The 14,359-nt window shown below is 35.1% G+C and overlaps 1 protein-coding gene across 1 annotated transcript; it reads right to left on the bottom strand.

Annotated features, from left to right (window-relative positions):
- Window positions 1-18: 18 nt before the first annotated feature.
- Window positions 19-9,772, bottom strand: prim1 (DNA primase subunit 1). The gene is given in 14 exon segments (XM_056448993.1): window positions 19-305; window positions 965-1,063; window positions 1,153-1,259; window positions 1,373-1,403; window positions 1,406-1,441; window positions 4,686-4,821; window positions 4,957-5,048; window positions 5,933-6,042; window positions 6,129-6,187; window positions 7,320-7,456; window positions 7,544-7,617; window positions 7,728-7,834; window positions 8,885-9,042; window positions 9,583-9,772. Coding segments are annotated over 14 exon segments (1,275 nt in total). The 5' UTR covers window positions 9,692-9,772; the 3' UTR covers window positions 19-285.
- Between the last annotated feature and the right edge of the window lie 4,587 nt (window positions 9,773-14,359).

Below are 14,359 nucleotides of genomic sequence, written 5' to 3'. Positions count from 1 at the left end.
ACCAGACAGAGGAAGAAATGCGTTTATGCAAATTTTTTATTATGAATTTGTTTAATAAGCTGGTGAAAAAATACAATGAAAACTGAATCTGATTTACAAGTGAAAAATAAGACATTTCTATTAGAAAAGTAAAGGAATACAAAATAAATGGCATTATTTCGTACATATGATTCCTCAATGTATGTTTCAGAGAAATAAAATGTCCGTCTCTTCAGAAGCAGAAGGGCAGCATACAAACATGTACATTTATTTTATGTGAACTGTTGATGTCACCGCTCTTTTGCCTTAGAAGTCCTTCTGAAGATCTGCAAAAATTAAATCCAGCAATTACATTGTGCAGCAATTTTGAACTATGGCCCGTTTCAAATTTCTGGGCTTTTATTTTATGAATAAAAATAAGACACTAAGACAAACCAAATCATTTAAGAGACATTGAATGCGCTACTTCTAATGTAAAGTATGAAAACTTGACACTCATTCTGATTTTTGCTACAGATTACATTAAATCAGTTTTGACACATGACATAAGAGGGTCATATTTTCTAAAAAGCTTCAGGGCTTGTCTTTTTTTGTATGATGTGCCTGGTCTGACCAATTTGATAATGACTTGTTGGCACTCAAACACAATAAGGTCTAGCCGAGGACACAGGAGTTGCAGATAAAATAGGATTTGACGCCGAGTTTCATTTCTTTTAATTTGTTTTTCATGGCTTGTAACTTTTTCTGCCAAACTCCTGACCAGGTTAAACAGAAGTGGAAAAGCCTACGTGATAAATACACAAGGAAAAAGCAAGAGTGTGAATTCTGTGCAACAAATGAGCGTCAAAAGCGTGAAGTTATCTAGTGTTGAGGGATTTTGGATGTTCACTCAACTCATTGCCAATGAATATCACAAATATCTGGTGATAAATGAGAGCAATAAACCTTAGAAACACTTAACCTGAAACACTTCATTTTAACTCACCACTCTTCTTCAGCATCTCTCCTTTGCGAGATCGAGCCATTGAGTCCAGAAACTGATCGAAGACCTTCACATACTTGGCCAGGCTGGTGCGCTTGTAGTCTACAAATAAGCCAAAACTGTGTTTAGACCTCAAAACATGTCCACAGAATTGAAGCTGAATGGTGAACAGTATTACCAGCTGTGCTCACCTCTGATTCTGCGTCGCTCTGCAGCTTCTTGTTCATTCTCCTTGTCCTTCACATCCTCGTCCTCCGCTTCATCTGCTCTGGATTTCTCCAGCTCCTCACAGATCAGACTACAGAGAGAGCAGTGAGTCTAACATCTCCAGCCTTATGAATATCAATAAGCATTTTTCATGTTCTGCAACTTTATTATAGAACAAGCCAGCAAAAATGAACACGCGTTTACCTGATTGTGGGCACCTTAAAAGGATCAATGAGTCCAGTTCTTTTAAATCAATTGGGACAGAGATTCGACCTAAAAAATAAATAATGACAAAAAAAGATGTTTAAAAGCAAAAGAAAATGACAGAAAAAACCATAACTAAATAAATAATAAATAGGAACCTATGTACTACGTTTAAAGCAGCTGTGCTCAACCCTGTTCCTGGAGATCTGCCTTCCTGCAGATTTCAGTAGTGATGTGACGTTCTGCGCCGAGGCTTCGAAGCATGTAACAAAAAAACGATACACAGGATTCGTTTTGCCATCGCGTGATCAGTGACGTCCGAAGCTTCACTTTCGCCTATACCCACGAGACTGCTTTTAATTTTCATTCAAAGGTTTAAACACCCCCATGGGTTAATAAAGTGTATAGAGAGAGATTAGGCGTGGATTACATACATTTCTGCTGTTTCAAAGCACTGCACCGGTCCCATACACCAGTAATTAAACTAAAATACAATAGTAATTTATAGTAAAAAGGTTTTGAACCATACTAAAGTGTATTAGCGTATTTTTTACAACTATCCTTAAAGTAAATCACTGCATACCGTAGTATAGTGTTTAACGGAGGCCAGCTGGCAAGTGCAGCCTGAAAGCCTCACTCACGTAGCCTCCTCAGAGCATTCGCCTCCCATGCAGGAATCGCTGGTTCAATCCCCGCTTGGACCGAGTGGGTGGGTGAATGACTAGTTGGAATACGATATGTAAATACTTTTGAATACCTTGGATTTTACTACGGTCATCGGTGGTGTAATGTAATATACCTTATGTGTAAAAACTACAGTAATTGAGGTCTTTGTTTATATTACTGTTGTTGTATTACTACATGAATGAGTTGGTCAGTTGTGAACATTTGACATTATTGCAACACATTGCTTCCCCACACTTAAACCAGAAGAGGTCCTCATCGAGCTCTGATTTAGAAAGCTTCGAGTAACGAACCTTTTTCCAATACAATTGGCTCGAGCGCTTCACTGGTTCAGAAAGCTTCATTTCACCATCACTAGATTTAAGCTCCAACCCTGATCAAACACACCTGAACCAATTAATTAGAAGCTGAACAGCAGTTGATAATTACAGGCAGGTGTGTTTGATAAGGGTTGCAACTAAAATCTGCAGGAAGGTAGATCTCCAGGAACAGGGTTGGTCAACCCTGGTTTAAAGGTTTGGGACTAGTACATTTTTTAATGGATTTTTATCTGAGAAATCAAAATTCTCTTGATCTTTTTAGTCAGAACTCTAAACTTTCTTGTTAGTCAAAAAAACAGCTTATATTGAAGTCAATCTGGCAAAACGACTGAAATGTGCCTTTATTACAAAAATTTCTGATAGTGTGACTAAACCCCGCCACCACAGAAGATCAACACCTCTTTATACTTCACTGCCTGTTTAGCTCAACCCATTGATGAATATATAAATTCAGAGAAAGGCGAACACAGATGTAAGCAGAAACTGAAGAGAACAAGATGCTGTTGATTTCTATTCATTGCCTTCCTTCTGATCCCAAACGAGAAAAAAAGCAAATAAACATTATTTAATAATATACATCTTTAATAATATAACAATAATAAAAGTTCCAGACATTATCAGAACAAATTTGGCCCTTTGTTTACTTAATTTTACAACAGATCTCTTTCTAACTGCATTGGATCTGCCAGTATGTTGCACCACTCAAGTGTGAGTAACTATTTTAATTATGTGATCTATTGCTTGTTTTTTTTTTTTTTATACGTATCTAAATGTTTTTAACCTACATCACAGAAGCGTTCATCTTTAAAGGATGTAGGCTGTCAAACCAGGGTTTCTGCAGGTTTCACAAAGTCAAATTTAAGACCATTATAAATGAAATTTCAGACTTGTACAGTGCTTTACCAGACAGTGCTTTACCAACAACAGAGAGAGAGAGAGAGAGGGAGGGAGGGAAAAACATTACCTGATGGATTGTTGGTAATATTTCCGGAAGACGATCATGTCGCAGTTTAGCTAAATTAATTCACAACTAACAATGCACATTCGTCGTTTGTAATGCATTAAAACATTGTTTTCCAGCTGCAGCCGTGCTTCATTCTCGAAATGTGTAGTTTGTCTAAAGTGATGTTTACAAACTTTATAGTACACTATAAGCAGGTATACAACCAGCCAGCGCAGTTGTAGCTCCATAGTCAAAAGTGACATTTTGTGTCTGCCGGATTGTTTACTTGCGGGAGTTCCATTGGCATTTTCCCACATGTTAATTCTGACCAATCGAAAAGCAGTTTAGGAAATACGTTCAATAACATTTGGCCAATGCATGATGTGGATTTGGTCACATGACTGCATTTTGGTTCTTTTCAACTAGTTCGGACCAAAGCAAACAGTGAGGTGTGAAAAGGACCCAAAACGGCAGAAAATGCTACAATGGATCATTTGTTACTCTTGCTTCGAACCAAATAAAGCCAACTACAGATGTGAAAGCACCCTGAAAGACCTGTAGTGGGTGAGTCAGACAAAGGAGATATCCAAGACATGCAGTTCTGGTGGTCCTCCAGGAACATGGTTGAGAAACACTGCTCTAGATGATTCTACAACCTGCCACAACTATTCAGTATGTTAAGATTTGAGAGGGTTTCAAAACAGGACAGACAATTACTTATAGACTATGATGTGTTTTTAAACACATACAGGCTGAAAAAACAATAGAATGAAATATATCAATTCAACTACCCCCACCCCACGCCACTGTGGTTATACACTGGGGTATCCAATGAATAGAAGTTAATAGAAAAACAAAAACAAAGTACAGTATCAAGTATCATTTATACAACATAAAGCAATCGTTCTGGATCCTGATCATTGTTTTGTGCAATAAACATGGAGATTTTGTCAGCAGCTGAAGTCCAGATCTTTAATGTACTCATTTGTACCAAGTTTACTCGAGCTGTGTGATAGTTCCAACATTATAATGTCCTGAAGTTGTACCAACCACTTGTACGTGTCCAAATATGTGAAGGCAGCCAATGTTGGACTAGTAGTTTTTTTGCAGAAGTTAAGCCAGCCAGCCAAGCAGCTTTGTGTAGCTTGGTAAGATTCAACGTAGAATCATTGCTCAGTAATAGAATGGAAGGATTCACCGGTACAGGACATTTAATAAATGTAGATAAATTAAAATGGTTTTTGATGTAAAAATATGGATAACATTACAGGTGGACCTCTAAAAAAATATCAAGGCAGTTCATGAACGCTTTAACTTATTGAATGACTGCTAATAAAGTTAGTACTATGGATAAGTTTGATCTGACCTGTCTTGGGGTGAACGCTGAAGGGGCTCTTCAGTAAATGGTTGACTCCTTTACTGACGTTGACATCCAGACGTGGGTAACAGTACTGCAGCATGATCTCCTTATCATAGTACTGGCCTCCCTTCTTGCTACTCGACTACACACACACACACACACACACACACACACACACACACAATATACAATGGGAAACTGAACTGTTTCCTGCAAATGTAGATTTCACTGTAGCTGCAAATTGGATGTACAAAAAAAAATAATAATAAAAATGTACCTTTTTGTGGTCGACCAGTTGGCGGAGTCTGTCCCATCGCTTCATCGGTTCCTTGTGAGTCTGATAATATTCGATTAGATCTTTTTTGATATGTGCGGTCAGAATTAAAGAAATAATTGATAGCTGGGCATCTCATGTAAGAGGATCAGTTACAGTAATCAAATACACACATTGGTCACAATGAAAATCTTAATGAATATGTGGTGAATGGATTCAATCAGCCACAAAAGAGCACCTGTTATTTGGACATGTTGTAAAAAGAAGTGTAAAACTAGGTGTTTATAGTTTACTGCATTGAAATACACATCCTTTACATTTGCTTTCTTTACACCTCGCTCTTAGTCACATAAAATGGGTTCATTCAGTCAGTACAACAAGAGGAAAGGGTCTTGACAGAATCTGAGCACAAGTGGTCAGTTGCTAATACTGTACCAGTGTAACTGTACCATTACCAACCTTTCTCCAGTATTGGGAACTCAGTTTAGTATCCACTGAAAAAAGGGTTTCAGGGTTTCCTTTTATTAAAATCTGGCATTTGCGTGCACCTTTTTGTGTCAAATGTTTCTATTTCATCATTTTTTCTATCTTCTATTTGCAGTGAATGTTAAATGATGAAATTATCATGATTATTTTCATATTTTAAATATTCTCTTTAAATATATGAATAAAACAGCCAATCAGAGGCGTTTATCTGCTAAATAAAACAAAACTCAGTCAAATCAAACTAAGCTTTAAAACCTTTTTTAAAGTATACCTCATTTAAAATATTAAAAGATTACATATACATTTCAGTGTATTTGTTACTTCTAATTACTTTTGCATTGATTTACTTTTTTAATTATTATTTTGAAACTAGTAAATATAACTTTGTTTCCCCTCAATATTTCAGATATGATACTGAATCTTTTACTAGTATTGATACCAGCGATCAAAATCTTGCTGTCATTATAAAAATATACTGCTAATGAAAGGATATCTTCAGGCAAAAGACCGAGCACTTTGTCCACGCTCTCCTTATTGCCCAATATGTCTTGATCCACAATGGCGTACTGTGGAAAATAGCGCTCCACTACAGACAGAGATTGACTAAAACAATAAAAACATCACAAATTGTCACATTATTAATAAGGACTCATCATATTTTGAGGGTTTTTCCATAAATTTACCCTTACCTTATGAAAGGATGAATTGGATCTGACAGCACAACTTTTCTCAAGGTCTCCTCGCCACCCTAAATGAACATTTAAATGAAAATTCTGTTGATTACTGCCCCTTATGCCGTTCCAATCCTGAGATCTTCGGAGAACAAATTAAGATATTTGAGATAAAATCTGAGAAATCTCTGACCCTCCAAAGATCTAGAAAAAAAGTTTGTTAAAGGAACAAAAAACATTGTCAAAACTTACCATGTCACGTCAGTGGTTTATCAGTAATCAATATGAAGCTCCAAGAACACTTTTGTGCACCAAATAAAAAAAATAAGAAGACTTTTTTGCCAATGTCTTCTCTTGAACGACTGGTCAGGGGGCTCATTTACTCATCAAGTATGATGTATTTGCTACTAGAGTCAGCAGCAAACACATAGGTGAACATTTGTTTTTGCTTTTTTTTTTTGTGTACTAAAGTGTTCTTGGAGCTCCAAATGATTACAGTAGAATCACTAAAGTTACATGGAATGCTTTAAAGTATTTGGTTCCTTTTCTGAACTTTGAACTAGGGCTGCACGACATATTGTTTTAGCATCGATATTACAATGTGATCATTTGCAATAGTCACATCACAAGATATCCAATGTTGAGTTTTGATTATAATTTATCATTAGTATGTGATTGAGGCCTGTGACTGTATAAGGATTTTAAAAGCATTTGGCATAAGGAATTGTACCATTAGCAATGATATATATATATTTTTAATTATGTTAGAATTATATACCTGAATACTGTTAGACTCAGAAAATGAAAAAACCCTGTTCATTTCAATTGTATCTTATTCTTTATTGTATTTTTCTATGCTCTTAATTTTTTAGATTTTATGAAATCTAATATGCAAAGACATAGACGGCTACAGAATTATTCTAATCAATCTAAATGATAAGATCTTTCCAAATAGAGATATTCTAGTCATCGGGTGACATTGTATTTATAATCACAGACTAACAAAATATTGCAATATTAGATTTTTTTAATATCATGCAGCCCTACTTTGATTGTCTTGAACTGTTGCTGTCTATGGAGGCTCAGAAAGCTCTCGGATTCCATCAAAATTATCTTCGTTCATATGAACACAAAGGAGGGTCTCAGGGGATTGGAACAACATGAAGCTAATTAATTTAGCTTAATTTTATTTATATGCTATTTGAATACCTTGACTAAACTGAGATATTCAGCCACGGCAGACCTCGCCGCCACTGAGAGCTTTCTAGCAGCATCATCACAAACCCAGCAATGCACTCCTCTCCTACCCGAATACACCCACAGGAGATGGTGGAAACCAAAGTCCTCTGAAACACACATGCAGCACAATGTGGATGAATTGTTATAATGTTACTCAAACTGTAAATGTTCTGTAGATGAGAAATTCAGCTTACCCCGAAGAGCCCGGTCCAGAATGATGATAGCAATGGTCATTAGAGTCCAGCACTTTGAGCAGATATCAGCAGCACTAAACACCAAAGAAAAGTGTTATATATAAGAAAAATAATGTGTTTTAAAAATCGATTATTGCACAAGCATCATGTGTATTAAAATTAAAGAAGGCAAACATCTGTACACCTGCAGCAACGTCTGACGTCATCATAGTCTGTCATGTCAATGTCAAACACCAGCTCCTTTTCCAGGGCCTGGAAGGTTCCAGACTTCACTGTGTTGTGTTGACTGGGCTGTCAATTAGAGAAGCAGAGAATATATCATCTCTTCATTGGCAATAAAATTAAACAGCATCATGTATCAGGTGGAATTCAAAAAAATATATAAATATAAATAAATAAATAATAGTTAAAAAAAATAGAAGCTTCTAAGCTAGGTAAATGTTTCATAGCAACAAAGACTCATTTTTTACATAAATCCACTACTCAGAAAACTACATTTATCAAAAATAATAATTAGTGCTCTAAATATAAATAATCATTTTCTAAAATATAAGCATGTAAGCGTGTTTTTAAATACACAGAATAAATATACACTGCACACACACGCTTAAATTATGTCAAAACAAACTTAATTTTGGATGCGATTAATTTTTACTCAGTTATAATATAGTAATTGTATACACTAAACAATGGGGTATATGCACATGGACTTTTAATTTCAGTCAGCCAGCCAGCCCCAATGTCTTCCGGTTAATTGTCATCCCATATAAAATCACTGCGTTTAAGATCTGATTTCTTTAAACAGTGATCTACACTGTCTGGATGAGATACGATATAAAGTGGGTATCAGACCAAACAAGAGCACTGCATTAAATTATATTTTTCCACACCATGTCTTGAAAATATGGATATAAATTTTACCCCAATATTTTCAATGGAATTTCTCCGCTGGCCTGCGGCTAATGACAGTGCCTGTGTTTAAACAGTCTTTCGTCTCTTTTTAAGCTTAACAACCATTTAACTGACTATATCCGAATTACATTACAAAATCAATGCTGTAAAAGGAACCTTATAAAATTCAAAAGTCACATAAACCTTTCACCTGAAATTCATCATATTTGTCTGAAAAACACTAGCTGTCCATATAGCCCATTACTATTATTTTATATGAAAGATAAATACAGTAATAAATACCACAGTGTATAAAAATTACGGTATAAGAATGATTCAAATGCGGTTAAAATGTCCAATAGATTAAGTACACCATAGTACATATCAACTTTGTATATAATATAATACTATAATCTAATGTGGGTAAAATTAAACAACGTGTTATTTTACCTTGTGGCTGTAGACTGCTCCAATATCAATCTTGTAAGGAACCATTTTCTGCATCTCCTTCTCCAGCTCATTCTGAGAGCTGAAGGACTGATATCTCACATAGATGTCATCTTTTAACGTGAAGGAGAATTCACGGTTCTGGAAGTAGTTTTTGGACACTGTAAGAGGCAAAATTAAGATGAAAGAAATTAAAAAACCTCAATGCTTAAAGCAGCATCCCACATGAAAAAAATGCTATAGTAATTTGTGTATTGTACTGCATATTTTGTAGTATTTACAAGTCTTTGTGAACAGATAAGCTATAATAAATACCATAGTATGCTTTAATTCTCACTAAAGTAAACTGTTGTATTTTCATAGATTATTCTGGAGGAAAACTTAGTACAGAAATTTACTAGGCAATTTGTTTATATTACAATAGTTGTTGTCACAATGTTGCCACAGTAACTATCGAACAGGTTCTTTACTATAGTATCGTTCAAAAACACTACAGTATTTCCATAGTATTGTTTCATGTGGGATTAAACTGCAAATACTAATATGAAAGTAGGCATGCATGCTAAATAAACGTCTATTTAAAACAGTAAATACACAAGCTACTGAAAAATAACGTTTTACAGTGGTTAATCGCTCGTTGTGTGATCGGAGTCTGGCATGGGTATGTTAAGTTAGTGGCTCAGAGAGTTATCGTTACTTACCACCGCCATAACTTAACCAGCGAAAGTACTGTGAAAAAGGGAAGAGTCTGCGGTAATAAAGTGGCAACAAATCCGGCAAACAAGCTGAATCATAATCAGAGATTGGCATGTTTATTCGTTCGGTATTGTTAATCCTCAATGACAGCTACAACCAGCGCGGGAAAATTAACGTAAATAGGAAATGACGCACTCTGTCCTTGTTCGTTGGTTCCTTCACCGCGTTAACGTTTTCTGCTTGCTCTGCTGCCACCAAAAGGCTCGGAAAAAATGGCTGAGGGTAGTGTTTGAAAAATATTCAAACATATCGCCTATCTAGGGTGTTTTTTGACTCTTGCCGTTAAGCCTGTCTGTAAGAGACGACTGCACGTTACACGAGATGAAAAACGGATGGTGTGCGACTCAAGTTCAACTGACGTTACTCGTAATTTTAGAGCCTTAACGTTTCTGTAAAAGTTAGTGTAAGGAGGACATGAATTAAGAGCTAGAGACTATGACACGTGATTTCCGAAAAACAGAATATCAAGGTAAATATTGAAGGTGAACAGAGTTTTATTGTGGCTCAAGTTCTCATTGTTGTCAAATTTTACAGGAAAAGTGAACAGTTTATTTAATTGTGTTCATTAAATGTATTGAAATGCTACTTGTGAAATTAACCCTTGCTAAACAATGGACATGGCGTTTTTTCCCAGTGTTTTTGAACATATTTAAAGTGTAATTTTAACAAGAAAATGCCATTAAACTAAACACATCATTAAATAACGTAAATATAAAACAACAACAGCAAAAACATGAACTGCTGGACAGAATAAATTAATCAAAAGGTGTATTAATAAAGAAATGGCTATCTGGACTTAATTGATTGTTTTTATGTGCTTCAGGTTTTTTTTCTTCCTCAATTATATTAATTCACTGTGCTATGTCGTATATGTTATTGTTCAAGTGAAATAAATAGAGTAGCAAACATTTTTGTTACGTATGTATTCATGGAAAGTTCCTCTGTGAAGTTTGTATAAGATTAATAACACTTCAATTTAAAAAAGGTTCAGTTATTTTTCCAGTGCTATGTATGTATAGGAAGTTCAAGTTTTTGTAACATTTATAACGATTGAATAAAAAAAAATCATTGGGTCGGTTCGGACAGTTCGGAAGACTCACTCCTCACTGGCAAATGTCCAGATTTTGTCCCATACATGAGCTTATTTGTCCTATTTTGACTGCTTTGCCCCCATAAATAGTGAAAATAACCCATCGAAAAAAAGGTTTTAAAACCAAATGGAATCCTCTGTTGGCTGTCGCTTCGCCGTAACTTCAGCTAATAAGTTTTGTCCAATGCTAACAAATATTTTCATTTTACAATCTACCATGAGAGAAGTCATCTTTCACTACAGCTTTGTTTTTAAACAGAAAACATTTTACAGGTAACTTTCATTCTTAGTCTTGGACCTTGTTTTTGAATCTAAAAATGACCAATAAAAAGGTGTGAAGCACCAAAAGTGGCACATATTAAAATGAACTGAATACTATTTAGGCTCTTGTTGTTATCCATGAATTTTCAAATGTACTTTTTTACAAGAGAAACTAGAAAAATTGTGAAGCTCTACATTATTATTATTATTATTAATATTATTATTATTATTATTATTATGTTTTAAATATTTTTTTAATCAAACGGTCAAATTCTGACTAAGGAAAGTGGAATATGCTTGCCAGTTTGTTATTTGCATATAATAAATGACATTAGATTACACTTAAAAAAAGGTTTCTAGTGATATATGATGTAATAAATATGTATTTAAAAGATATGTATTATTTTACATTTCTTTATTATAAATCTTTAGGAAATATTTAGGTACATCAAAAAGTGTGGTTATGATGACCATCTGACAAGCTAATTCAGCTAAAAATAATGCCTAAAATGTCACTAAAATGCAGTATTTAAACCTCATAATTAAATAGAAAATGAGGTGTATAACTGCAAAAAAGTCCACTTTTGGAGAAAAACATCCAGCCCTTTCACCAGGCTGGCTACGGCCCTGTACAGTGCTCAGCATAACTGAGTACACCCCATTTTGAAAATGATTATTTGTATCCATTTCTCAGTGAATATAGGCAATGAATTTTAGTGCATTTAAACAAAACAGATTTATTAAACAGATATATTTATTAAAATAATATTTTAGTCACCAAAGATATTTAGAAATTGAATAATAATACAATTAAATTCAAGCAAAATATTGCAAAAAAAAAAAAAAAAAGAGAAAATGCAACCTACAAAATTTCAACAAAATTTAAATTTTTTGCTTCTCTTAATTTTTCCTTGTTAAAATTTGTATTTAATTATTTTCTATAACATAATCTAAATTTGGCTGTACTAGTTTTTGGACAGTTATTGTAAGTTATTTTGTTAGATAAGCTCCAGATTTGGCTTTAGTACTGACTAATCTCATGTATATGCACAAATATAACATTGTATAACTTCCTATTAAAAACATGAATTTAAAAGATAGATTCGTTAGGGGTGTACTTGTATATGCTGAGCACTGTATGTTAATGTGTATTAGAATACAATGGCTCACTTTTAAAGAAATTAGTCAATCTTTTCATATTCAGCTTAAAATCTAAGCCTAAAACACACACCCTCTTTTCCATTTCAGATGCTCTGTATTACCACAGGAGGGCAGATATTCCTTGAGCGCTGGACAGACTGCGACACCGTCATGCTGACTGCATGGGTACTGATAATTCTGCAGCCAAAGCTGGATCCAATCTGCTGAGTCCAAAATCACCGCAGTAAACAGGTAAATTGCAAATGTTTAAATTTGATGCTTTTCTCTATATAAAAAAACGTGGGCACAATTTTGGCGATTGATTGACTCCCTAAAAATGTACCCAAGAATTTTTATGCTGTCAGTAAATGTAGGGCCCATCCATGACATCCTGTAATAGAAGAAAAAATAAAAAAGTCACTGTACCAGATCTCATATTTTGGGTCAGATATTGAAATGCGTGTTTCTGAGATAAGAGGTCTTGCAGCTGTAAATCTCTCACAAACTCTTCAAAATGTTGTGTTTTATGCAAGTGACTGAAGGTAAATCCTAATGGAGTACTCTTGTAGAAATGAGAGCTCTCATGGGAGAGTGTCTGACTAAGAGCACTTGTGTCTGAGTGTGCCAATTTCATTTCCGCCTCTCGCTGTTTCTTTTTATTTGCTGTTGAATTTACTACACTTATGTTAAGCAAGGCCTAATATGCGTTCCTTGCGATGTTAGAGGGTTTTACTTCCATCAGCAAGTCTCTATATTAATTACCAGCTTCCTGAGTGGCTCAGCAGAGACATCCTCATGTAGCAACTGGTCTAAGCTATTTTAGGCTTAATACGAGTGCTTTTCCTGTCGTCCTTTGTGGATCCATTTTCAGCACTTAAAAAAAACGTCTTCCTGTTCTTGAACAGATACAATCCCCTAATAGCACAGCTTCTTGTCATTTAATGTGGGGTATAAGCTATCGCAATGCAACCTATCATTACATGTGTGGTTCACCCAAAAATAAAAACTCATTATTTACTCGTTTTACAAACCTGCTTAAGTTTCTTCTGTAGAACAAAAAAGAAGATATTCTGAAGAATGCTCTGAATGAGGCGACACGGTGGCTTAGTCGCCTCACAGCAATAAGGTCACTGGTTCAAGCCCCGGCTGGATCAGTTGACATTTCTGTGTGGAGTTTACATGTTTTCCCAGTTTTTGGTGTGGGTTTACTTCAGGTGCTCCGGTTTCCCCAACAGTCCAAAGACTTGCACTATATGTGTGTGCATGTGAGAGTGTGTGGGTGTTTCTCAGTACTGGGTCACAGCTGGAAGGGCATCTGCTGTGTAAAACATATGCTGGATAAGTTGGCGGTCCATTTCACTGTGGTGACCCTGATGTGTAAAGAGACTAAGCCGAAGGAAAATTAATGAATGTTCTGAAAGCTGCAGATTCTCTTGAAATAAAATAAACTAATATTTCAAACATAAAGAAAAACTCGGTTACCTGTCCATGACACTACATATATTCATTAGATATGCTCTTGTTCATCAAAAGTGGCACTGATATAACTGCTAAAATTATTTATATTGCTAGATCTCAAACTGTGGATCATGTTTATCATCATAATATATCATCATATCGCCCTGCCCTAAATGTAAAAACATTCAGCCATAATAGAAATAACAGTAAAACTTTCAGTCAGTCCTACGAACATGTATGATTCCTAAAAGGAGACGTGGCATTAAACCCGACCCCTAAATCCAACTGTCATTGGAGGATGAGTAAATCATACTTAAATGTACAAATGAGATCAAACAAATTCAGAAGTTCAGAACGAATTAGCCACTAAATCAAAAAGTTACGAATTGGCGTGAGATTGTGTTGAAATAGCTGTATTGAGAACTGCGTTACACTAGTTAATAACATGACTTGTTGACTTTTAAATGATCAAGATTGCTTTCTTTTAGAGATTTAGAAAAAGCAACCATAGGTGTATAACAAAGGAAAGGAAATTTATTACAATTTTAAAAATTCTCACATTGTGTTTTTGCACATTAAAGGTCCTGTGAGGTACTTTGAAATGTGCATTTTTTATTCGATGTTTGACTTGATCTCTAAAGAGAGGGTGGGACATAGACTATCTCCTCTTTAAAAGAACAGCAAATGGCGTTTTTTTTTATTTATTACAGCTCTGCCAGTGAGTGGTTGAAATCAAGCACATCAAATGAAAAGCAAATAAGAGGCATCCTTAG

The sequence above is a fragment of the Danio aesculapii genome, chromosome 23 (genome assembly GCF_903798145.1).
Source record: "Danio aesculapii chromosome 23, fDanAes4.1, whole genome shotgun sequence".
Lineage (NCBI taxonomy): Eukaryota > Metazoa > Chordata > Actinopteri > Cypriniformes > Danionidae > Danio > Danio aesculapii.
The sequence above is the reverse complement of the archived record's forward strand: the minus strand, read 5'-3'. Positions and strand labels throughout refer to the sequence as shown.